At 36.1% G+C, this 25,432-nt stretch overlaps 2 protein-coding genes across 2 annotated transcripts; one reads left to right on the top strand and one right to left on the bottom strand.

Annotated features, from left to right (window-relative positions):
* Positions 1-4,942: 4,942 nt before the first annotated feature.
* Positions 4,943-11,609, bottom strand: LOC589408 (ER membrane protein complex subunit 7). Its single transcript, XM_789050.5, has 4 exons — positions 11,364-11,609; positions 6,692-6,950; positions 5,665-5,745; positions 4,943-5,204 (listed from the first exon to the last, which is right to left on the bottom strand). Exons 1-4 carry the CDS (start codon positions 11,555-11,557, stop codon positions 5,067-5,069), a joined length of 672 nt encoding a protein of 223 aa, XP_794143.2. The 5' UTR covers positions 11,558-11,609; the 3' UTR covers positions 4,943-5,066.
* Positions 11,610-11,891: 282 nt separating this feature from the next.
* LOC589433 (major facilitator superfamily domain-containing protein 6) lies at positions 11,892-15,944 on the top strand. Its single transcript, XM_789073.5, has 4 exons — positions 11,892-11,966; positions 12,674-12,757; positions 13,355-14,845; positions 15,458-15,944. Exons 1-4 carry the CDS (start codon positions 11,900-11,902, stop codon positions 15,628-15,630), a joined length of 1,815 nt encoding a protein of 604 aa, XP_794166.4. The 5' UTR covers positions 11,892-11,899; the 3' UTR covers positions 15,631-15,944.
* The last annotated feature ends 9,488 nt before the right edge of the window (positions 15,945-25,432 follow it).

The following is a 25,432-nucleotide window of genomic DNA, read 5'->3' on the forward strand; positions in this document are numbered from 1 at the left end:
ATTATATCAAAGGTATAGACTTGTATGATAAAATTATTTCTTGAGAGAAAAGATAAATTTAGAATTTTTTAGTACAAAGCAAGATATGTTGCAGTGTTGCCAATTTGTGTTTGATTGATTAAAACTTAAAAATTCTCACCTTCCTAATTTTTTAATCTTGTACATGTGCTTTCACTGATCAGTTTCCCTAATTGTTCTGCTTCTATTGAAACCAACTTCAGATCAGGGTGGACTTTCCCTTGAAGGTATATTTCAGGTACATTTATTCTACATAGATGGTTTATTGCAATCAGATTGTTTTATGCTGGGTTACAATAGGATGAGAGTGTATTTATATAAAAAGTTTATTGACGAAAACTTATTTGTGGTAAATATTTATGCAACTTGTGTTTTACATGCTATTATTGCCTTCTCTTTATCAGCTCTACTTGCCAGCCTTTTTTATTAAAATGAATGCCTTTGAGATGTGTACCTATAGATATGTGTCACATATATCCTTGTTTATACCCGATGTATCATGCTGTTAAGTTGTGACCCTATGCAAAATCCTTTCAGAGGCACCTTCAGAAACTATTAATGGGAAATCCCACATTTTTGGGAAATATAATTACTCAATCCAAATTTTCATGTACATGTAGCATTGAGGCACTTGTTACTTTCACTCTAATGCAACCTCCATGCAAACGTAATGAAGAATATTCTGTTGCAAAGCTAAAATGAATATCTAGGCAGTGAAGGAAATAAGTAACTCAACATGAAAGTCATAATGACCCATCATAGTGTACTTTAAGATTCATTCTGAAACAATTTATGAATTGGATTTAGAATTTTGTATTTTGTTGATATTCAATTTGTATTCCATTATTTTATTTCCTTTATGATTATACTTGAAATATATGCAGTGAAATAATTATTTAGTATGTTACATCCACGATTATATTACAAATGTATGTTATTAATTTCCATTTCTGATTGTTTTACATTTTTATAGGATTGTTACTTTTTTAATTTATGAAACAAAAAACGTTCCAACCTATGTGTCGTGTTAAATCTTTGAAGTCTGTGGGTATTGACACCTTATAGATATGAAAGACATTCACAACTTATACAATATTTCACAAATTTGAATGACAGTTGCTCCAGGTAAGCTCAAAAGCTTGGTAGAGGTTCACCCAACTTACACCATGAATATGACGGACAAAGAAAGCGGACAAATTATACAGTTCCTCAGGTAGACAAAGGAACATCCCTTCACTGCTATTATGTAAAAAGGTGAATATGAATGTGACACCTGTTCTTCACATTTTTACATAATAGCAGTGATGGGATGTTCCTTTGTCTACCTGAGGAACTGTATATTTTGTCCGCTTTCTTTGACAGTCATGTTCATAGTGTTAGCAGTGAAAGTTGTAAGCAAACTAAGTTGTCTCGCAAAAGACCATCACATTGTTTGAAACGAAGTGTAGCGAGTGTCTATAAGTAGAAAAAGATAGGCCTTTGCTTCTGTGTTTGCAAACAAATTTGATTTACTCAGTCACAGAATTATCATTCAGCAGTCTCAGAAGAAAAAGAAAGGAAGACTTCATTGTTTTGTACAGAGGAATATTTAGTGTTCACAAATCAAAATTCATTAAATACCGTACTTTTGTATATGACAAATAATACAACTACTTGTAGATATAAATCCTGTCTAAAAATAACAATGTATGTGGATCCAATTAAATAACAATGTTCCAAATTACACCCTACACAGTCAATTGTACTGCTAAATATTATACACACAAGAAAAAGAAGTTGGTGCTGAAGGACACAAGGTATGTGGTTTGCGTTTAGCAGAGTTATTTTTGTACCAATTGATGAATGCAAGAAAAAAGGTTGGATATGATAAAATTGCAAGTGTATACAGCTAGTCCTGTTATTTTTATATGGTAAAGGGAGAAGATAGAGTAGCATTCTTTTTTATTTTATTCCTATTTATTTGTGATTGTTTTGTGCAATAATGTAGTAGGCATGCAGCCAGCATAGATCCTACAGGTAACATGTTTACAATGTCTCAGTCTTTGACAAAATAAACCTTGTTCAACGTTGAGTAAATTTCCTTTTGTATTTATTTATTTCTTGTGTGGTTGTGAACACATGTAGATGATGACAGGGTGATGTAAACATACCCATACGGACTGTCATGGACAGATACTAAAAGGTAGATAAAAGAAATGTAGGAACACACCCAGATGTGCCCAGAATGCAAAAGATAATATCTATAGTTCTGTCTTCACATCTATGAGCATATTCTACCTTGTATGAATGATATCAATATCACTTAGCCTTCATGTATGTCTAGACCAAAAATAGTACCGGTATGTGTAGGTTGTGTCTCGTGCTATATAATAACGAGATTTGATTATTATGCATTTGGCATTTCTTGCACATCTACATGTATGCATTCCAATACATTTCCTTCAGCTACCCACAGAGTAATACACTTTATTGAATAGAAGAGGAGATATGAATAGCAATATACAAATGATTACCAATTTTTCTCAGAGAATTAAAGTGTATGTAATACTTGAATGCAATGCAATGACAAAATGGGCTAAACCTTATACCGGTGTACATAAATGGTGAAATTATGGGTTTCTTCATATTTTTAACACTGAGAAAAACACTAAACACTAACCCCAACATAAAACATAATCACAGACCTAATCACAACCCTAATCATAACCCTACAAAAAAAAAAGCCCAGAGCATACATGTATGTTGGATCACCTAGACCAAACTTCTTACATATTCAATGACTAACATATGTTTCAAACACATCCTAAAACAGGAAAATGATTGCACTTTGTATACAAATTCAAACCCAAATCGAATCTCTAATAAATATCCATTTATATAAAGGAATTTTTACTACAGCTCTTTCCTTTTCTCTCTGTAACTCAGTTCCTAACAACATATAATCTTCCTTCAAAGGCAGCAGTTTATTAATTACTAATTTTGACCACTGAATCTTAAACTTTTTTTTCTTTCAATAATATTGGAGGTGCTGTACATTCCTTAAAATGCTTAAAATAAACGGACCTCTAATAAAAAATCACAGGATGATAGTCGTACATTGAGATTCTGCGTATGAAAATCCATATTAAAATATCAAAATTACAATTATTTGTACACAGTTACACACAAAATAATAATGAGTGTTACAAACTTGAACAACTCCCAGTCACCACACACTCTTATCTTATCCAACCTTGACCATTTTTTTTAAATAAAAAGAGAGCATAATTGCATTTTGAATTTAGAGAGTAATATTCCTGACAGATGCTGCTTATTTGTGTGACCAAGAAATAAAATATGCTGGATATTACAAGCCTGCCAGTATTAAAGAGAATAGGCCTATGAATCAGTGATAAATTGGGGACATCGAGTCATAGACATTTCATTGCTCTTTATACTCAAGGTCTGTGTTATAGCCAGATATTTCATTAGTTTCATGTCCAGACTGGACATTAAATAGACTATTTGAAAATTCTGATCTTTTCATTAACTATATGTAGATGCCATTTGACAATTCCCGAAATTTTTGTGTAGTCAGACCATACAGTGTGCAATGGGCTTAATATGTATACAATTTTTCACAATCACAAGAATAAAATTCATACATCTCTGCACATATACACACAACATGTTTCCCTATACAAATGTAATAATGAATGTCTGTAAAACACAACTGTAAAACCAGACACTCTTGCGCTCCTGAAACGTTAATGAACTTCAAGATTCACAAGTTTCATACTGCGAAAGTAAATGCATTACGAACTGAAAACAGCACTGAATATTTATAATTCACAACAGTTTCATGTTGCAAAAGTTTAAGGTTTTACAGTATAATATAATGACTAGCCTGGGCGTAATATAGCATTTAGTGACCCGACAAGAGGTCAAAAATTCCAAGAGAAATTCCAAAAGGAATTCCATTCGTTTTAATATCATAGAAACTGCAATACTGAGAGAAATATCATTGAGTGTGAAAGTTAAATATCCTAGGGATCATCAAATGCTATATTTCACCTATGGCCAGTTATTTTGGGTGTATTACATGGTCTCTCTAGATACAGATTCTTGGTGACAAGTGTCAAACTTTCTTGTCTAATCTAAGTCAAAATATCACTTGTGCCAACTATTACTGTGAAAAAAGTATATACGGAACTCATAAAATTAATCCAAAAACCATCTAGGGCGGTAGACTTCTGGAACAAAACCTTACAAACAAATGTTACTATAAAGTGGGACTCTTTATGGTTATTTAAATTGAAATATGCTCGTGATAATTATTTGATACAATTCAACTTTAAATTTATGTATAATATTTTACCAACACCTGATAATTTATTCAAATGGAAAATCAAAGAAAACAATTTGTGTTACTACTGTAATAAACCTGGTACTATTATACATGTATTTTTTGAATGCGAAAATATTTACCGATTTTGGAACGTTATCGAAATATTATTATGTAACTCCTTCTGTAAAGATTTTAAATTCTCACCCATTTGTGTTGTATATGGTTTTCATGACGCAAAAGAAAATGTTATAGATATTGACCTAATACTTCATTATGCTTTATTTGCAATCTATAAAGCGAGTGTTGGAAGTCAATTTAATAAAAATGTAGTGACGAGAATAATAAGCAAATATTTTTTGTTTATGTTAGAATACAAAATAGAAGTTGAGGAAAACAGAACTAAAACAACGAATCTGAATATTATTAAGTGGAAGGAAACTATAACTAATTTAAAATCTGCTATTAAGTAAATAGAAATATAATTTGATTTGACCTCATTTAGACATGTGATTCAGTGATTTGTTATGAATATTTATGTACTATGATGTTATCCATGATTTTACCTGAATAAAGATTTATTTCAACAACAAAAAAAAAATCACTTGTGCCAACCACCTTACCCTCCTTTGTGCATGTTTAACCAAGCTGCCTGCATCTAAAGAGGCCATGTTACACCAAAAAGTAATCAATCATCTACTACATGATAACAGAGTACAAAATGTTATTTCCGTTTGGCTTTAATAGCCTTGTCTTTGGATTTCTTTGGAGCCGATGATCCTCCACCAAAGAAGCTTGTGGCCATCTCAGATAAATCTGGTAAATCTTGCTTCTGGTTCATCAAATTCATGTTCGACATTTCCTGATGGTAATAGAAAAATACATGTTAGCAATCTTTTATCTCGAGAGATCTTATTTTGGAGCTTCTGCATTAATGCTCAAAAGGAGACTTTATTACTTTTTTTTGCATGCTCTCACAGATTAGGAATAGCATGGAGTTCATTTGCAATCCTAAAATCTTTAATACTGGGATTTAAAAAAAAAATCCTTTCTTCATTACCAGATTCGAACCAATACACTAAGGAAGAAAGTCATTACTACGACTGAAAAGAAAAAAGTAAGATGGGTTTTCCAGTTAGCGGTACAGAGCCTCATCATAAAGCTAGAGCTTTGATATGACCAGGTATCTGTCTTTTCAAGATAATTTTGCTGGTACCAGCTCTTTATATTCTTTTGATTTTACCCTGATGTAGCAGGTTAATTTTCATGGGCACTAGGACCTTGTTATAGTGAGGTTCAGCTGTATTTTCTTTCTGACTTACCTTTTGTAATTCTGGATCTTGTGTGTTGATTAGCTTGGGTAGTATGACAATAAAGACTACAGGCAAAACCATCATAAGCACCTGAAAATCAAAACAAACATGTAAAAATACAAGCCATTAACTTTGAGATAAATTTGTAGCTCTCTGTATGTGGTTTTAAAGGGATCCGGTAACTTTGTCTCAGATTCTGAAATAAAATTCTGGATTTAGCTCATGATGCAATGATAATTATAAACCTTTAGGTCAGTCAGGAACCCCATGACTTTAACAAGCCGATCGCCTGTCTGATTATCAAGATATTTATGATTGGAATTACAAATTTTGAAAACCGTTCGCCTGACGGTTTTCATAACACTACAGTCTATTGGGGAAAACGAGTATGGTAAAACCGGTCACTCAAAGATTTTTACTTTTTTGAGGCACTTCTTGATCATTTTGAAGCGCAATTTTTTTAGGGCTTCAATATTACACCATATCACAGACACTGATAACACGTAGGGCCGTGTATCTCAGATTTAAAAATGTTAAACGATCCCTTTAAAGGAAATTATAAACTTGCACAATTTAACCTTTTCCACACTGAACCAAAAATTCAACTTTCAAAACAAAATCTAAAATGATACGTGACCACACTGTTAGGGTTACAAAAATAAACATGTCAGATTATGTCTCAAAATAAAAACAACTTACATCAACTTGAAATAATAACATAATTGTCTACATTGTCAAAAGCAGCAATAAAAAAAAATATTAAGTGACCCCATTTGCTTAAGTTTTGCATCACTGGGTAAAAAAAAATACTCCTATTTGACTGAATAGTGGTTCAACATATGCTCCGAAGACAAGTGCATCGGGCATCATTTTATCCAAAATGTAGGATTAGGGTCAAGGTTGGGATTTTATGTTGGGTTTAGGGTTAGAGATAAGTACAGTGTTTAGTTCATTGTTGAAGCTGGGAATGTCACTGGTGTATACCATTGAGCATAGAGAAATCGTTGGCATAGCATATGTTGTACAATCAACTCACCATAGGGTTTTTTAGGACATCCACTATTTTAAACTCTTCTCTCTTCTGGAAATAACCTGCCAGCCCCTTACTCCTGACTTTCAGTGGGTAGGCAACCTGTACCACCGACTTGCTGTCGACGTTGTTCACTCTCCTAGCCCTGATCTTGCCCCTGGCAGAGATGTCTATTCTGGTGGCTTCAAACATATACTTAGGATGAGCGAACTCTACGATGTAGGATCCAGTAGGTACGTCGTGAACCTCGAAACTTCCATCCGATCTATTGATAGGAAAAGAAAGAAAACAATATTGCATATTCAGTAAAATGATAAGAAATATTGAGATTTGAGACTCTTAAAGTGCAAGGCAAGGTAAGTTAAACTGTAACTTAAAAATAAATCATCATAAAGTCACAGACTATTTTGCTATTTGCAGCAAGGCCCAGTACGCTCCAAGTCCGAGTTACATGTAGCTCGACTCCGTTTTCTGAAGTCATTGAGCACACAATATTCAATAAAGACAGTAAGGATCTAAATATCTTAAGCAGACTAGCATGAACATTTGCAAAATGATGATGTGTCCTCATTTTGGGTCACATAATATGCTGTAGATTACAGAAAAATGCTTTGTTCCCTCTAGCAGGAGAAATGCCGGTACCCCACGCCATAATAAAGGCTTCGCACTATGGCTATGCGCTCGCAATTGCGTACATTTCACGTCCCCTTTTCTGAAAATCATGGATGGATCCGCCGCTGGGCTGCTGATGATAGGGAGGCCAATGCCCGGGCGTAAGGCTTCTACACCTACGATTTGTGCGCTCGTCGTCCACTTCAAAAAATTAGCAGAGAGAAAAAAAATGATGTAAAAATAAAAATTGATGAAAATAAGAAAAGAAAATACAATGATACATTTCACAACATACCTATAATCACGGATCTGTAACTGTCTTTCACCATTTGTTGACGATCTTGCAGATTTTGACGTATTTGAATACAATAATTGGGCTAGCAGTAGACAATGACGGACGGGCACAACCGACTAAGAAAATCCTAGAGGGCGTAGAGATTTGCTCACTAAAAACCTTCTCATTGGCAGAAGGTAGACCCTAAAAATATGGGATCCGTTTTGAGTAAAGAACTTTTGATAGAGATCAACATTTCAGATGTTCACAATTGTCACTTCTAACAACTAGAAAATATAAAGAAAAAAGATTATATCTTTTTAAATACAGATTTATACAAACTGAACATTCGAAGGTAGATAGAGTACAATGTTTATGTCAATCTTGCGTTGGTTTGAGCCCCATAGCTACAGCCATCTCAAAATGAGAAGAAAAACAGTGAACAGTGATCTCATTGTTCTAGCCAAATACGGCGGTCTTGCGACATCATAATATGAATATGTATGAGCTCCAGTCATATCGCGCGCCAGACAAATCTCTCGTAGTCTCACAGCACTATAGACTCGAGTGTCGAGCTCGTGCAGTAAATCATGCATGAGAAATGTTTAAAAAAAAGATATTTTAGTAAAAAATGTCTACGTGAGCAGTCTATATTAACCCTGTAAACGATCATCGGATCGGCCGCCGATACCGATCCGATCAGGGGTGATCGGGGAAAAATTTCCGATCGCCGATCAATTAAAATGATCGGGAAAAAATCGGCAATTTTTTTTTTTTTATGACAAAAATTTTCAAGTTTTTAGCTGTCAAATGCTCAAAAAAAGTTCATGGCTGGGATTATTTTGTCATTTGGAGTTGTTGTAGACAATTATTGTTGATATTAAGTGCCTTTTCATGACTTTGAAATTAATAATATTGGTCTAAGAGCAGAGGCAAAACATGCGGGCCGCCATCTTGGATTATAATGTAGGTTTGTTTTTTTTTTTTAATGACGAAAATTTTCAAGTTTTGGCTATCAAATGCTCCAAAAAAGTTCATGGCTGGGATTATTTTGTCATTTGGAGTTGTTGTAGACCATGTTTGTTGATATTTAGTGCCTTTTCATGACTTTCAAATTAATAATATTGGTCTAAGAGCAGAGGCAAAACATGCGGGCCGCCAACTTGGATTATAATGCATACCTACATTATAATTCAAGATGGCGGCCTGTATGTTTTGCCTCTGCTCTTAGAGTTCTGGATCTGGATCTGGATCTGGATGTGTACGATGCAGGGCCCTACTGGGCATAAGCGCATCTGCAGGAAAGAAGTGGAGGTTTCTGCGAAGGAGGGATAGGACCCAGTTTGCCTTTTGGGTGGTCTTTGCAACATGTTTCTCCCACTTCAAATCCTCTGAGATTGTGACTCCCAGGTAACGGATGTCTTGGACATATTTCAGGATGTGGCCACTAAGTTGGTAGAAGAAGGAAGACTTGTTGCAGATGCTCATGGTGTAGCACTTCTTTGTGTTAAAACACATGCCCCACTTCTTTGCCCAGGCATCTAGGGCTGCAAGGTCATCTTGTAGGATGTGATGGTCTTGTTGCTTCTCGATTTGGCGGTAGAGGAGGCAGTCATCTGCAAACAGTCTAACTTGTGACTTCACAATTTCTGGTATGTCATTTACGTAGCACAGGAACATAAGGGGGCCTAGTACTGTCCCCTGAGGTACGCCTGAGTCAACATGAACATCATGGGAGGTCTCCCCTTCGACGACGACCCTCATGTGACGCTTAGTCAAAAAGTTCCTGAGCCATGTATGGATGGAGCCAGCGATTCCATATAATGAAGAGAGTTTGTGCATGAGCTTCTCATGGGGCACCTTATCAAACGCCTTTGAGAAGTCTAGCACTGCAATGTCTGTTTGTTTCCTTTGACCCTTTGATTTGAGTAGATCATGGAGGGCTGTTATCAGTTGCGTTTCTGTAGAGAATCCTGATCTAAAGCCATGGTTTAGGGAAGTGAGGATGTCATTGTCTTCCAGGTAGTCGAGGAGGTGTTTGCATATGATGTGTTCAAGGAGCTTGCAGGTGACAGAAGTCAATGAGATAGGGCGGTAATTTGCTGCTTGGTGTACATCACCACTTTTGAAGACTGGTGTGATGTTTGCTTGCAACCAGTCTGTTGGTAATTCACCAGTGTCCAGGGAAAGCTGGAATATCTCACTGAGGGCTGGTGCAAGCTGAGCGGCACACTCTCGAAGAATAATGTTATAATAATAGTTAGACCAATATTATTAATTTCAAAGTCATGAAAAGGCACTAAATATCAACAAACATGGTCTACAACAACTCAAAATGACAAAATAATCCCAGCCATAAACTTTTTTTTTAGCATTTGATAGCCAAAAACTTGAAAGTTTTCGTCATTAAAAAAAAAAAAAATACCTAAATTATAATCCAAGATGGCGGCCCGCATGTTTTGCCTCTGCTCTTAGACCAATATTATTAATTTCAAAGTCATGAAAAGGCACAAAATATCAACAAACATGGTCTACAACAACTCCAAATGACAAAATAATCCCAGCCGTGAACTTTTTTTGAGCATTTGATAGCCAAAAACTTGAAAAATTTTGTCATTTAAAAAAAAAAAAAAAAAAAAAAAAAAAAAAAAAAAAAAAAATTGGCCGATTTTTTTTTGTCGCTCTTCCGATCCGATACCGATCAAAGGTGCGAGAGTGTCGCTCCGATCTTCCGATCCTATCAGAGCCCCAACTTACAGGGTTAGTCTATACTCTAATTGAGAAGTTCGGTTGAAAAGACATGATTGGATGATGTGTTGTCAAGTATAGCCGGTCGGAGAAGAAGAAGGAGAGAGAGAGAGAGAGAGAGAGAGAGAGAGAGAGAGATATCCATGTAGCTAGGGTAGGGTACGTATGCGAGGTATAATGCATATCATTCCGGGGATTAAATAATGTGTTGTGCATTGTGCTGATTTTGGAGGTCGTTCTTGTTGGTTGTACAGTAGATCTCCGACTGAAATCATAAGGAATACTCATGAGGAAATCAAGTTATTGGAATACACATCTAAGGTAAATATCAATGAATTATATCTATTTCTTTCCTGCCAATTTTGATATCTCTTCTTCATTTTTGAACCATCGCCTTCGGCTCGTAGTAGTAGAAGATGTAATCGTTCTCACATTGATGGCTGGATTTCAGCCTGCATCGGGGCTTGCCTGTGTCGGTGTGTACGTGTGCGACCGATTCAAGGCTAGCCGCTGTTGAGTGATTGTACTTTTGCGCGAAGTTTTAAACATCATGAACTTTGTCCTGACAATGACACGCCCATTCCCTCGGACCTGTCCAATTATGAACATAATTTTGCGACATGAAATATAATTGTTTCAAGGCTCTTACGTACGGATAGGCGTAGAAGGAAATGCCTTCAAAAGAGCTGGATATCTCCTATTTTATGGAACTTATGGAGTCGGCAGATGGGTGAGTTGTCTTAGTGAAATAAAATGCTTTCTTTTAATCTTTGTTTTATTATAAACAAATTAGACCTAGGTCTAGTAATTAAAAAGTTAGATTTGGGCATTGGCCTCCCTACTGATGATACTGAGCGAACCAAAATGACAATAAAATTCAGGGCTTTAATTAGAATACCCAAATTCACAGCAAGAATCAACAAATAGTAAAATAAATTATAGGCCATTCAGTCCCATAGCATAGTCAACCACCGATCCAAAAATTCATTCACAAGTTCACGCTATTTACAGCTCAGCTCAGCTGCATTACCAGCGGATTCTCACCTGACAAAGCCGACGAACGCGCCGCCGTCCACCAGCACTTTCGTTAGCAGTACCCAGTCTGCGGGCTTGACACCCGGCACAGAAACCTTTCCTTCGATCTTAAAAGTCTCCATTTGTTTTTCATCATCAACTTCTTCTGAAGAACTATATGATATACTTATAAATAATATCATGAATAATGTCCACTTATCCATATTTCCTGTTGAAATCTATCAATAAATGTAGACCTAAGATTTGCTTTTTCCTACTGCTGTATGTAGTTGGACTAGACTGAACTAAACATTTTTGGGATAGAATGCATGAATGGACTTTATTTGAGATGGAGCAAGGTCCCAAAGTCCCAAACAAGGTTAATTTTCATTAATTTACCCACCAAATAAAGTAAGATACATTTAATTTTATTCAATTTCATTACTAGTAAGGGGTCATTTCAAATGAAACAGATATTTCTTCTTCACATTTGTAAGGATTCTATATAGCTATTATAATACCCCCTATAAAATCAATGGAATGATCATATCTCGATGAAGAACAAGATGGCAGCGCCCATGTTGATTTACAGACGAGGGGGTGGAGCTATCATTCCAGCCTTAATTTCGTCTTGTATGTATGATCTTCCATAAAATGATTATTTCCAATATATTCAAAAGTCATATGAGAAAAATGTAATAAAGTAGATATTCAGATTGCTCATATATTGATTTTTTATCTAAAGTTCTATGCTCTTAGCATTTTATGTAGACCCACTAACTGATTATGACTGTATGTAATGTTAATGAAAAGTTTTGGATTTTGAAAAAGGAGGGGGGGGGGGGTCGTTTAATAAGTGTCACTGATTTAGATCTACTGCATGTGTAATTGCTAATACTGTAATCTTACAAATCAATGTTGAAAGAACTGCTTCAGTGCTTGTTCGAAGTTTGAACAAAAATAATATTTTTTGTTACTATTGTCATTGTTAGAGAAGAATCTCGATGATGCCTGGCGTACATGATCAATGTAGATCTACATCTTTTAACTTTTGAGGGATTCGAAGGAGCCAGATGCAGTCTCAGTGGAACATATTCCCAACAAAATATATAGGCTGGCTATTTGGTCTAGGTAGGAATATTTGAGGGAACCCCACCAAAGCCTAGGCAGTGATGGAGCTTCCTTGACTTCGCGACTTGCTTCAATGGTCCATCCTCTACCAATATCATACTCCATTGACCTCTGTAGGCCTAGACTCCTCTAGATATTTTCTAGTGTCTTTTAACAATCATATAATTGAAACATTTTTTGTGTTTGTCAACGTGGATTTTTTTTCTCAGTGAAAGGACTGAACTGCAAAGAGACTTTGAGACCAAATCGGAAATTCATTCCCTTCAAGGCGGTGTACTTTTTGCTATGGTCAGGTAATTACAGTACGACATTACAGCTCACACCTGTTAGTAGACTGTACTCTTAGGAGGAGAAGAACTGAAGAAGCATACATACTTTGATCATATAGATTAAAGAAAAAAAATGAAAATGAATATATACCACATAGATTCAAAAGTATATGTTTCTCCTTTTTATTTTATTTTCAATTGTGTTAATTGTTAAATCTATCATTTCTCACCATCTATGAAACCTGTATAGTTTAGTATAGTAAATCCGTATTTTCTTTAGAAGAGTTTATTGATGGGAAGAAAAAAAGGTTTAGAAGAATTAAAATGTAAGAGGATTAGGAACTGATTATTGCCCAAGGATGTTTATCTCTCTGTCATGGGAATTCCATATTGATGTTGAGAAGAATAATATTTTAAATAACTTTGACATTAGCAACTTCATTCAAGAATGTAAAACTGTTCTCTAGATTTTGAAAACAACTTTGACTCTGCAGTATCATTTTTTCAAATTTGGCTCTAAGGGTTATTTCCATTTAACCCCCCCCCCCCCCCCCCCCCCCAAAAAAAAAAAAAAAAAAAAAAAAAAATCATTTTTATCTTTCACTCATATTCTTTTTGCAGGAACGGTGAGTCTTATACCCTTCCTGCCAGTCTACATGTCATATGTAGGTCTCAATCCTGTCCAAGTTGGTGTAGCACGTGGCATTGAACCATTCGTTGGGAGTTTTTCATCTCCTTTGTGTGGTAGCTTGGCAGATAAGTTTGGCATGCATAGATTCATCATGGTTAGCAGTATTATAGGGACAGGGCTCCTATATGGGAGCGGTGTTTTTGTGTCACTTATTAATACAGATCCAGCTGTGAATTGGACAAAGATTTCCAATGCTTCAGAAGAGGGATATCTTGGAGAGCTTCGAATTAGAAAGATATCAGTAGAACAGCAAGAGATGGACTCTACCTCAAGTCAAAAGCTAAAGAATCACACAACTTGTGACTTTTGTCATCACTGCCTTTCAAGTCATATGCAGGGTAAATTACCATGTAATATTATGAAGATAAATTTTGATTCAAAATTAATTGCTGGAACAAAGCATCAAAGCCTTGTAACCAATGAGTATAAATCTTTAGTTTCATGTTGCCTCTGCAGCTGTAGGTTAACAGATGAAACATTCAATGTATTAGTGCAAAAATTTGCCACAGACTACAATGTTGTAGAGAGAATCCATGAAATGTGCAGTACTGCCAATAAGTCCTCAAAAGCCATAAATCTTAGTTCACCTTCAGATACTTTGTTTTCTCAAAGTAAAGAAAAAACTGAAAAGAAAGACAGTACACTCACGTTTGTTCTGATGTTGGTGATTGTTCTCACTGGACAATTTGTGTCCAACCCTGCCGTCCCTTTACTGGATGCAGCCACCATGGCACTTGTGAAAGAATGCAACGACAGAGGGCGGAAGGTGGAGTACGGACATCAGAGATTATGGGGCGGATTCGCCTGGGGTGTCTTCGCACCCCTCTCAGGACTCGCTATTGACACCTACTCTGCAGCGTATCCTGAGTCTTTCAACAAGTATCTTCCAGCTTTCATTTTCTTTGTCGCACTTGTTTTCCTGTCCGTCGTACCTGCATTGTGCATCAGCTTTCTTCCGCACCAACCTCCAGAGTCACTCGCAAGTAACCTCGGCACCCTGATCCGAAAACCCAAGGTGCTCGTCTTCCTGTACGCTATGTTCATCACAGGGGTATCTGTGGGTGTCATCAGTACCTACCTCTTCTTGTTCCTTGCTGAACTCTCTGGAAGTCACACCCTCATGGGACTGACACTTACCCTGACAAGTGTGGCTGAAGTCCCTTTCATGTTCTTTGCTACCAAGCTCATTGAGAGACTTGGACACCGTGGGGTCTTTGTTCTGACCCTGTTTTGCTATACGGTGAGGTTTGCTGGCTACTCTCTCCTGCATAACCCGTGGCTTGTTTTGCCCATAGAGCTCCTCCATGGCATCACCTATGGTGCTCTCTGGCCAGCTTGTACCTCCTACATCAACCTCATCACCCCTGACAACATGCTGACTTCAATGCAATCTATCACATTTGGAATCAAATGTGGTTTAGGTAAGCATTAGTTAAATTGTACTCAGTGGTACGGCTACAGGGGGCAGTCAACCTTCAATGGCTTTCCCACCCACTCCTGCCCCCCTCCCTCAAACGGAAAAGACAGATAAAATTAGCAAAGATAAGAGGAAGAGAAATAATGTGATAAGAAGATTGGATGATAAATAATTTCTAATGTAGATCTGTTTCACATCTGATTCATTAATTGTATCAAATGAAATACAAAACTAGTCAGACCGATTTCCATGGCTTTAAACTGGGCTCACATTATGGCACTGTCTCTATGAGTTTCTTCTATATTGACAGTGTACTGAAGATGCTTTTAAATTCTTTCTTGACTTATGTGGGCATGGTTATTAATATCAATACAGTGAGCTGACAAGGAACTTTACGTGGGGTTTTGGAGCCAGTGTGCTACTTAAAGAAACAATTTTCTTCATGCCTGCACACTATCTGTCGGGGAATGATCACATGATTGATCTCTAAATTCAATCAGAATCTCAGAAAGGCATTTTGTTAAACACTTGATCAAAACAATCACTTCTTACGTTGTCTTCCATTCTAACCTCCAACACCCCAAATCCCCAATCCTGTCCTTTCCTCCACATCCAGGTAACGGTGTGGGGACATTGCTGGGTGGAGTCATCTACCACCTTTATGGAGCTAGGAACCTATTCCGAGGATCAGCCGTCTTATGTATGGCAACTATGATCTTCTACTGGCCAGTGAGTGCTTATCTCGATAGACTAGATGAAGTCAGAGAGCGTCAAATACAGTATGAATAAATATGATACGATTTGCCTATGCATTTGGGCGAGTCCAAGGTCTAAATTCATTTGGTGTTATTTCACATCATATTTAGTCTGATTCAAACTCTGAGTTAGGCTGTTATCTTAATACTTGTAACCATCATTAAAATCTTAGATGTTGATGGTAACGCATTGGACCAAATAAATTTGGCTGGGCCATTTTGATGAAATAGTATTCAATGGACATGATAGTGCCTTGATTTTTATGATTACTTGCCATTTGTAATTTGTTATCTATGCTTTCTTTCATGAAGCTTATACATGTATATTCAGCGTGACCTTGTTATTAAGACAAGGAGTTTGTAATAATGAGGTTCAACTGCAAAACCTTTAATATATTTTTGCATATTCATTTTCAGTGATGATTTAGAATAAGAAAGAACTGAGTATTGCCCATCATTATTTTACTCTTTCTGTTTGAATCTGTAGAAATCAGTATTACCCATCATTATTTTACTCTTGCTGTTTGAATCTGTAGAAATCAGTATTACCCATCATTATTTTACTCTTGCTGTTTGAATCTGTAGAAATCAGTATTACCCATCATTATTTTACTCTTGCTGTTTGAATCTGTAGAAATCAGTATTACCCATCATTATTTTACTCTTGCTGTTTGAATCTGTAGAAATCAGTATTACCCATCATTATTTTACTCTTGCTGTTTGAATCTGTAGAAATCAGTATTACCCATCATTATTTTACTCTTGCTGTTTGAATCTGTAGAAATCAGTATTACCCATCATTATTTTACTCTTGCTGTTTGAATCTGTAGAAATCAGTATTACCCATCATTATTTTACTCTTGCTGTTTGAATCTGTAGAAATCAGTATTATCCATTATTATTCTTCTCTTGTCGTTTGAATCTGTAAAAATCATATTGCACAAGGAATAATAAATTAGTCGTCCATGATGCCAAATTATTTCATTCAGTTCAGTTTAAGTTGTTGATATCACTCTTTTAGTAGTAGCTATACAAACTAATTCCTGACAATGTCATTTGGAAATGTGTGTCCATCAATGTTTGGGTTAAAATGACCTAGTAATTTGGTCATGTTGTTTTGGTCAAAATAATAAAATGAAATAGCAAGTTCGGTAAAGATCTTGATTGAACCCATCACAAGCAGAGTTTGATGTTTGGGGGGGGGGGGGGGCACATACATGTAATCAATCGAGGTCAAAAAAAGGGGTCTAAAAAAGTTCAACCGATCTTGGAAAAATGTTGGGGGCACGTGCCCCCCATGCCCCCCCCCCCATCCCCCCCCCCCCCCCCCCCAATGCCTGATCACAAGGACTTTCAAGAATTCAGCTCAGGAAATGTCAATACCCTGTTGACTTTTGAAATGCCTATAAAAATCAAGTTTAGATTGTATATTACATCATTGTAATGTTTGCATATTTCAATAGGAGTTGCACCAGGTTATTGAAATTGCCTTATGTTGATATTGTTTTTAATCATTGTAATCATGTTGTTAAATTACTATTAAATTATTATATTCATAAATAAAAGGTTATCAGCAGGGCACTTGAAGTGGGAAAGTATAAGTATAATTTATTTTCATACATATTTAAGAAGAAAAATATATGTAAATGCCAAATATTATTAGCTTGAATTGTAAACCTGTGTTTTTGTGCATTATTTCATGTGACAAATGTAATCAAGTTTGCCTTGAAAATGTTATGAATGTGAGACCTAGATTGGAAACTGTCAGGGAGTTAGTGAAAGTGAAAGAAATGTTTGTGAAGAGAATAAGAATGAGAGAAAGAAAAAGAAAGAGAAATAATAAGTGTGGAGAGAATAAGAATGAGAGATGGAGAAAGAAAGAGAAAGCTTAAGAGTGGAGGGAACAAGAATGAGAGATGGAGAAAGAAAGAGAAGCATATTAAGAGTGGAGAGAATAAGAATGAGAGATGGAGAAAGAAAGAGAAAGAATATAAGTGTGGGGGGGGGATAAGAATGAGAGATAGAGAAAGAAAGAGAAAGCATATAAGTGTGGAGAGAATAAGAATGAGAGATGGAGAAAGAAAGAGAAGCCTAAGTGTGGAGAGAATAAGAATGAGAAATGGAGAAAGAAAGAGAAAGCCTAAGAGTGGAGAGAATAAGAATGAGAGATAGAGAAAGAAAGAGAAAGCATATAAGTGTGGGGAGAATAAGAATGAGAGATAGAGAAAGAAAGAGAAGCATAAGTGTGGGAGAGAATAAGAATGAGAGATGGAGAAAGAAAGAGAAAGCCTAAGAGTGGGGAGAATAAGAATGAGAGGTAGAGAAAGAAAGAGAAAGCATATAAGTGTGGAGAGGATAAGAATGAGAGATAGAGAAAGAAAGAGAAAGCATATAAGTGTGGAGAGAATAAGAATGAGAGATAGAGAAAGAAAGAGAAAGCACATAAGTGTGGAGAGAATAAGAATTAGAGATAGAGAAAGAAAGAGAAAGCATATAAGTGTGGGGAGAATAAGAATGAGAGGTAGAGAAAGAAAGAGAAAGCATATAAGTGTGGAGAGAATAAGAATGAGAGATAGAGAAAGAAAGAGAAGCATAAGTGTGGAGAGAATAAGAATGAGAGATGGAGAAAGAAAGAGAAAGCCTAAGAGTGGAGAGAATAAGAATGAGAGATAGAGAAAGAAAGAGAAAGCATATAAGTGTGGGGAGAATAAGAATGAGAGATAGAGAAAGAAAGAGAAAGCATATAAGTGTGGAGAGAATAAGAATGAGAGATGGAGAAAGAAAGAGAAGCCTAAGTGTGGAGAGAATAAGAATGAGAAATGGAGAAAGAAAGAGAAAGCCTAAGAGTGGAGAGAATAAGAATGAGAGATAGAGAAAGAAAGAGAAAGCATATAAGTGTGGGGAGAATAAGAATGAGAGATAGAGAAAGAAAGAGAAGCATAAGTGTGGGAGAGAATAAGAATGAGAGATGGAGAAAGAAAGAGAAAGCCTAAGAGTGGGGAGAATAAGAATGAGAGGTAGAGAAAGAAAGAGAAAGCATATAAGTGTGGAGAGGATAAGAATGAGAGATAGAGAAAGAAAGAGAAAGCATATAAGTGTGGAGAGAATAAGAATGAGAGATAGAGAAAGAAAGAGAAAGCACATAAGTGTGGAGAGAATAAGAATTAGAGATAGAGAAAGAAAGAGAAAGCATATAAGTGTGGGGAGAATAAGAATGAGAGGTAGAGAAAGAAAGAGAAAGCATATAAGTGTGGAGAGAATAAGAATGAGAGATAGAGAAAGAAAGAGAAGCATAAGTGTGGAGAGAATAAGAATGAGAGATGGAGAAAGAAAGAGAAAGCCTAAGAGTGGAGAGAATAAGAATGAGAGATAGAGAAAGAAAGAGAAAGCATATAAGTGTGGGGAGAATAAGAATGAGAGATAGAGAAAGAAAGAGAAAGCATATAAGTGTGGAGAGAATAAGAATGAGAGATGGAGAAAGAAAGAGAAGCCTAAGTGTGGAGAGAATAAGAATGAGAGATGGAGAAAGAAAGAGAAAGCCTAAGAGTGGAGAGAATAAGAATGAGAGATAGAGAAAGAAAGAGAAAGCATATAAGTGTGGAGAGAATAAGAATGAGAGATAGAGAAAGAAAGAGAAAGCATATAAGTGTGGAGAGAATAAGAATGAGAGATGGAGAAAGAAAGAGAAAGCCTAAGTGTGGAGAGAATAAGAATGAGAGATGGAGAAAAAAAGAGAAAGCATATAAGTGTGAGGAGAATAAGAATGAGAGATAGAGAAAGAAAGAGAAAGCATATAAGTGTGGAGAGAATAAGAATGAGAGATGGAGAAAGAAAGAGAAGCCTAAGTGTGGAGAGAATAAGAATGAGAGATGGAGAAAGAAAGAGAAAGCCTAAGAGTGGAGAAAATAAGAATGCCAAATATTATTAGCTTGAATTGTAAACCTGTGTTTTTGTGCATTATTTCATGTGACAAATGTAATCAAGTTTGCCTTGAAAATGTTATGAATGTGAGACCTAGATTGGAAACTGTCAGGGAGTTAGTGAAAGTGAAAGAAATGTTTGTGAAGAGAATAAGAATGAGAGAAAGAAAAAGAAAGAGAAATAATAAGTGTGGAGAGAATAAGAATGAGAGATGGAGAAAGAAAGAGAAAGCTTAAGAGTGGAGGGAATAAGAATGAGAGATAGAGAAAGAAAGAGAAGCATAAGAGTGGAGAGAATAAGAATGAGAGATGGAGAAAGAAAGAGAAAGAATATAAGTGTGGGGGGGGGGGGATAAGAATGAGAGATAGAGAAAGAAAGAGAAAGCATATAAGTGTGGAGAGAATAAGAATGAGAGATGGAGAAAGAAAGAGAAGCCTAAGTGTGGAGAGAATAAGAATGAGAGATGGAGAAAGAAAGAGAAAGCCTAAGAGTGGAGAGAATAAGAATGAGAGATAGAGAAAGAAAGAGAAAGCATATAAGTGTGGGGAGAATAAGAATGAGAGGTAGAGAAAGAAAGAGAAAGCATATAAGTGTGGAGAGGATAAGAATGAGAGATAGAGAAAGAAAGAGAAAGCATATAAGTGTGGAGAGAATAAGAATGAGAGATAGAGAAAGAAAGAGAAAGCACATAAGTGTGGAGAGAATAAGAATTAGAGATAGAGAAAGAAAGAGAAAGCATATAAGTGTGGGGAGAATAAGAATGAGAGGTAGAGAAAGAAAGAGAAAGCATATAAGTGTGGAGAGAATAAGAATGAGAGATAGAGAAAGAAAGAGAAGCATAAGTGTGGAGAGAATAAGAATGAGAGATGGAGAAAGAAAGAGAAAGCCTAAGAGTGGAGAGAATAAGAATGAGAGATAGAGAAAGAAAGAGAAAGCATATAAGTGTGGAGAGAATAAGAATGAGAGATGGAGAAAGAAAGAGAAAGCCTAAGTGTGGAGAGAATAAGAATGAGAGATAGAGAAAGAAAGAGAAAGCATATAAGTGTGGAGAGAATAAGAATGAGAGATAGAGAAAGAAAGAGAAGCATAAGTGTGGAGAGAATAAGAATGAGAGATGGAGAAAGAAAGAGAAAGCTTAAGAGTGGAGGGAATAAGAATGAGAGATGGAGAAAGAAAGAGAAAGCATATAAGTGTGGGGGGGGGGATAAGAATGAGAGATAGAGAAAGAAAGAGAAAGCATATAAGTGTGGAGAGAATAAGAATGAGAGATGGAGAAAGAAAGAGAAGCCTAAGTGTGGAGAGAATAAGAATGAGAGATGGAGAAAGAAAGAGAAAGCCTAAGAGTGGAGAGAATAAGAATGAGAGATAGAGAAAGAAAGAGAAAGCATATAAGTGTGGGGAGAATAAGAATGAGAGGTAGAGAAAGAAAGAGAAAGCATATAAGTGTGGAGAGAATAAGAATGAGAGATAGAAAAAGAAAGAGAAAGCATATAAGTGTGGGGAGAATAAGAATGAGAGATAGAGAAAGAAAGAGAAGCATAAGTGTGGAGAGAATAAGAATGAGAGATGGAGAAAGAAAGAGAAAGCTTAAGAGTGGAGGGAATAAGAATGAGAGATGGAGAAAGAAAGAGAAAGCATATAAGTGTGGGGGGGGGGATAAGAATGAGAGATGGAGAAAGAAAGAGAAAGCCTAAGAGTGGAGAGAATAAGAATGAGAGATAGAGAAAGAAAGAGAAGCATAAGTGTGGGAGAGAATAAGAATGAGAGATGGAGAAAGAAAGAGAAAGCCTAAGAGTGGAGAGAATAAGAATGAGAGATAGAGAAAAAAAGAGAAAGCATATAAGTGTGAGGAGAATAAGAATGAGAGATAGAGAAAGAAAGAGAAAGCATATAAGTGTGGAGAGAATAAGAATGAGAGATGGAGAAAGAAAGAGAAGCCTAAGTGTGGAGAGAATAAGAATGAGAGATGGAGAAAGAAAGAGAAAGCCTAAGAGTGGAGAAAATAAGAATGAGAGATAGAGAAAGAAAGAGAAAGCATATAAGTGTGGAGAGAATAAGAATGAGAGATGGAGAAAGAAAGAGAAAGCCTAAGAGTGGAGAGAATAAGAATGAGAGATAGAGAAAAAAAGAGAAAGCATACAAGTGTGAGGAGAATAAGAATGAGAGATAGAGAAAGAAAGAGAAAGCATATAAGTGTGGAGAGAATAAGAATGAGAGATAGAGAAAGAAAGAGAAAGCATATAAGTGTGGAGAGAATAAGAATGAGAGATGGAGAAAGAAAGAGAAGCCTAAGTGTGGAGAGAATAAGAATGAGAGATGGAGAAAGAAAGAGAAAGCCTAAGAGTGGAGAGAATAAGAATGAGAGATAGAGAAAGAAAGAGAAAGAATATAAGTGTGGGGAGAATAAGAATGAGAGGTAGAGAAAGAAAGAGAAAGCATATAAGTGTGGAGAGAATAAGAATGAGAGATAGAGAAAGAAAGAGAAAGCATATAAGTGTGGAGAGAATAAGAATGAGAGATGGAGAAAGAAAGAGAAAGCCTAAGAGTGGAGAGAATAAGAATGAGAGATAGAGAAAAAAAGAGAAATAATAAGTGTGGAGAGAATAAGAATGAGAGATAGAGAAAGAAAGAGAAAGCATATAAGTGTGGAGAGAATAAGAATGAGAGATGGAGAAAGAAAGAGAAGCCTAAGTGTGGAGAGAATAAGAATGAGAGATAGAGAAAGAAAGAGAAAGCATATAAGTGTGAGGAGAATAAGAATGAGAGATGGAGAAAGAAAGAGAAGCCTAAGTGTGGAGAGAATAAGAATGAGAGATAGAGAAAAAAAGAGAAATAATAAGTGTGGAGAGTTTAAGAAAGAGAGATGGAGAAAGAAAGAGAAATAATAAGTGTGGAGAGAATAAGAATGAGAGATAGAGAAAGAAAGAGAAATAATAAGTGTGGAGAGTATAAGAATGAGAGATGGAGAAAGAAAGAGAAGCATAAGTGTGGAGAGAATAAGAATGAGAGATAGAGAAAAAAAGAGAAATAATAAGTGTGGAGAGTATAAGAATGAGAGATAGAGAAAGAAAGAGAAATAATAAGTGTGGAGAGAATAAGAATGAGAGATAGAGAAAAAAAGAGAAATAATAAGTGTGAGGAGAATAAGAATGAGAGGTAGAGAAAGAAAGAGAAAGCATATAAGTGTGGAGAGAATAAGAATGAGAGATAGAAAAAGAAAGAGAAAGCATATAAGTGTGGAGAGAATAAGAATGAGAGATAGAGAAAGAAAGAGAAATAATAAGTGTGGAGAGAATAAGAATGAGAGATGGAGAAAGAAAGAGAAGCATAAGTGTGGAGAGAATAAGAATGAGAGATGGAGAAAGAAAGAGAAATAATAAGTGTGGAGAGAATAAGAATGAGAGATGGAGAAAGAAAGAGAAAGCATATAAGTGTGAGGAGAATAAGAATGAGAGATGGAGAAAGAAAGAGAAGCCTAAGTGTGGAGAGAATAAGAATGAGAGATAGAGAAATAATGAGTATGGAGAGAAGAAGAATTTGAGATAGAAAAAGAAAGTCAAAGCATAGGCTTGAAAAAAAATATGAATGAGAGATAGAGAAAGAATGAACACAATCAAGCAAAAGCTTATTATAAGGCGAAAAAACAACTTTTGTATTCAAAATAATGTGTAGGAAATTAGTTGATTTATAGTTTATAGGGCCTTTCCTCATTTTTATAAAATATTCTAAAAAGTCCGTTTGCTATATCCTTTGAATTTGTTGATGCCATCGCATTAATAATAAAACATAGAAATTAGCAAACCTTAAAAAAAAAAATTTCATAAACTGCCATTTCATCTTTTGATTTACCAACAAAAATACAAAAACTCAGGTATACATTTTCAAACTTTTTAAAGGGATATAAACAGGATAGGAAAGAGAAGAAGAGGAAGGCAGAAGAGAAGATGGAGAGATGACATAACATCATATACATGGGAACGGCCGCTTGGACTATAGGACAGCTAGAGACAGAAGAGAATGAAAATGTTATGAGGAGGGCTTTGTCCATACCCCGGCCCCCCCACTCAGAGGTCGGAATGACCGCATGCGTGTTGCCAAAATGTCCGGTAAAGGGGTACTTTTCGTGCGACAAAGTCCGGCCCGAGAATTGTAAAAAAAGGGGTGTATTTGACTTTTCACCCGGAGATTTCTTTAAAAAGGGGGTGTTTTTCTTTTTTTCTCTCATCTCTTTGGACTCCTAAGAAATTATTCCGAATTTAGGGGGGTACATTGAGCATTTTTCCTGATTTAGGGGGGTCTCCAAGGCAGGAAAAGCACGCGAAAAGCCCGCGAAAGGGGGGTTCGGAAATGTTGGCAGTCCTCAGATAGGGGGTGCTTTCAAAAAAAGGGTACGAGCATATGCGTACCCTAAATAACACTGAGTGGGGGGGGGGGGGGGGGGCCGGGGTCCATACAACGTCTGGATGAACTATAGCCTGATAGATAGATAGATAGATCAAAAGGGAAATTAGGTGAAATATTCGGTTTCGATTTGATTGCGATTAATAACCTGATATGGATTGTGCATGAGTTGACTAGTTGACTGAGAATTACATGTTATTCAAGATCATGGATTCAGTAAAAATGTGTTTTATCTCGGTAAGCGTTGGTATAAGGCCAAAACATTTCTTGATTTTTGGTAAAATATATAGGCACATGTCAAGGGTTATCCCCATTTTTCTTGACTTTTAAAGTGATCAACATGAAATCAAGCATTTGAACTGTAAATTGGTATAGTTGCGATCAAGTTATATTGAGACATTCATCAACGACACAATGAAATGTTACGGATCATTATACAAAAATAAATGAATAAAAAACCCACTAAACGTAATTTCAAAATAAATACACATAAAATTCCTCTCAAATATATTGGAAATGCTGAGCAATGTCTGAGAAATGTCAGACAGGAAACTGCTGATGTCAATACGGGGGCTTCGGAGCGCCTTTGAAATAGTGGGGGTGTACCAAAAAAAAAACCCCAACTCATATCTGTACAGAGTGACCTCAAAGCAACAACAAAAAATACACATAGATACATTTTTATACATTGATAGGCCTATACCCTACATTGTAATTCATATATTATATGGGATGGTCTTCGAGATTTTCCCTCAATAAATTATGTGGTCCAAGCTTTTTTTTTAAATTAAAACAAAAAGATCTGTGAGGTCGTATTATTGGTGTTATTTAGATGAAATCACCAATCCTGACGTGGTTTTAAGCACAATCTCATAATAAAAGAATGAATAAAACCTTTAATGTGCTTAATTAGATATATAAATGCAAGTGAGCGATATTTGGTGAAATTGGTTTAAACAAATTGCTTTTGGGGCGGCTACGAGAAATCTATTGTTTCGGGGGAGATGAGGGGTATATAAAATCATCAGTATGCGGGTCAAGGGGGGGGGGGGGGGGGGTTGTGCCCCTTTTCCCCAGAGCGCCAACTCTATGTTAATTACAATAATACATAATTATGTCATGAAAGTCAGTGGTATAGTCAGAAATCTCGTGCAACCCCTTGAATGCGCGCAGATCCGTTGCACTATCTGACAAGGGAAATCCCCTAGTTTTACAGCAGACGGTATAGTCTTTTTGTTCCTATAAATTATTACATCGTAGTCTTCTTCCCCATTTGCACATGAAATCATAAGAAAAAAGAAAAAAGTCATTTTTGAATATGAAACGAATGCTGGTAGATATATGTAGTTAATAAATGATTGCCTGGTTGATTTATATGAGCAATTGTTATTTTCCCTCCCCTGGAAGATAGGCTTGTTGTTCTCATTCTGTTTCAGCAGACGACACCGGTCGACTCGACTGCAAGGCATAATTACTAATAATAGTACATAGGCCTACTGCAGACATTTTGTGTG

This window comes from Strongylocentrotus purpuratus, unplaced genomic scaffold (assembly GCF_000002235.5).
Source record: "Strongylocentrotus purpuratus isolate Spur 01 unplaced genomic scaffold, Spur_5.0 spur5_scaffold_11, whole genome shotgun sequence".
Lineage (NCBI taxonomy): Eukaryota > Metazoa > Echinodermata > Echinoidea > Camarodonta > Strongylocentrotidae > Strongylocentrotus > Strongylocentrotus purpuratus.

What these genes read in the sequence shown, in the direction of transcription:
- LOC589408 (XM_789050.5), bottom strand. Translation starts at nt 11,557, where the DNA reads ATGGATAAGTGGACATTATTCATGATATTATTTATAAGTATATCATAT. An exon ending in ATGTCCTAAAAAACCCTATG is followed by an intron (nt 5,746 to 6,691) that starts GTGAGTTGATTG and finishes TTTGATTTTCAG; the next exon opens with GTGCTTATGATGGTTTTGCC. An exon ending in AAGATCCAGAATTACAAAAG is followed by an intron (nt 5,205 to 5,664) that starts GTAAGTCAGAAA and finishes TATTACCATCAG; the next exon opens with GAAATGTCGAACATGAATTT.
- LOC589433 (XM_789073.5), top strand. Translation starts at nt 11,900, where the DNA reads ATGGCAGCGCCCATGTTGATTTACAGACGAGGGGGTGGAGCTATCATT. An exon ending in TCCAGCCTTAATTTCGTCTT is followed by an intron (nt 11,967 to 12,673) that starts GTATGTATGATC and finishes TTTTTTTCTCAG; the next exon opens with TGAAAGGACTGAACTGCAAA. An exon ending in TGGAATCAAATGTGGTTTAG is followed by an intron (nt 14,846 to 15,457) that starts GTAAGCATTAGT and finishes CTCCACATCCAG; the next exon opens with GTAACGGTGTGGGGACATTG.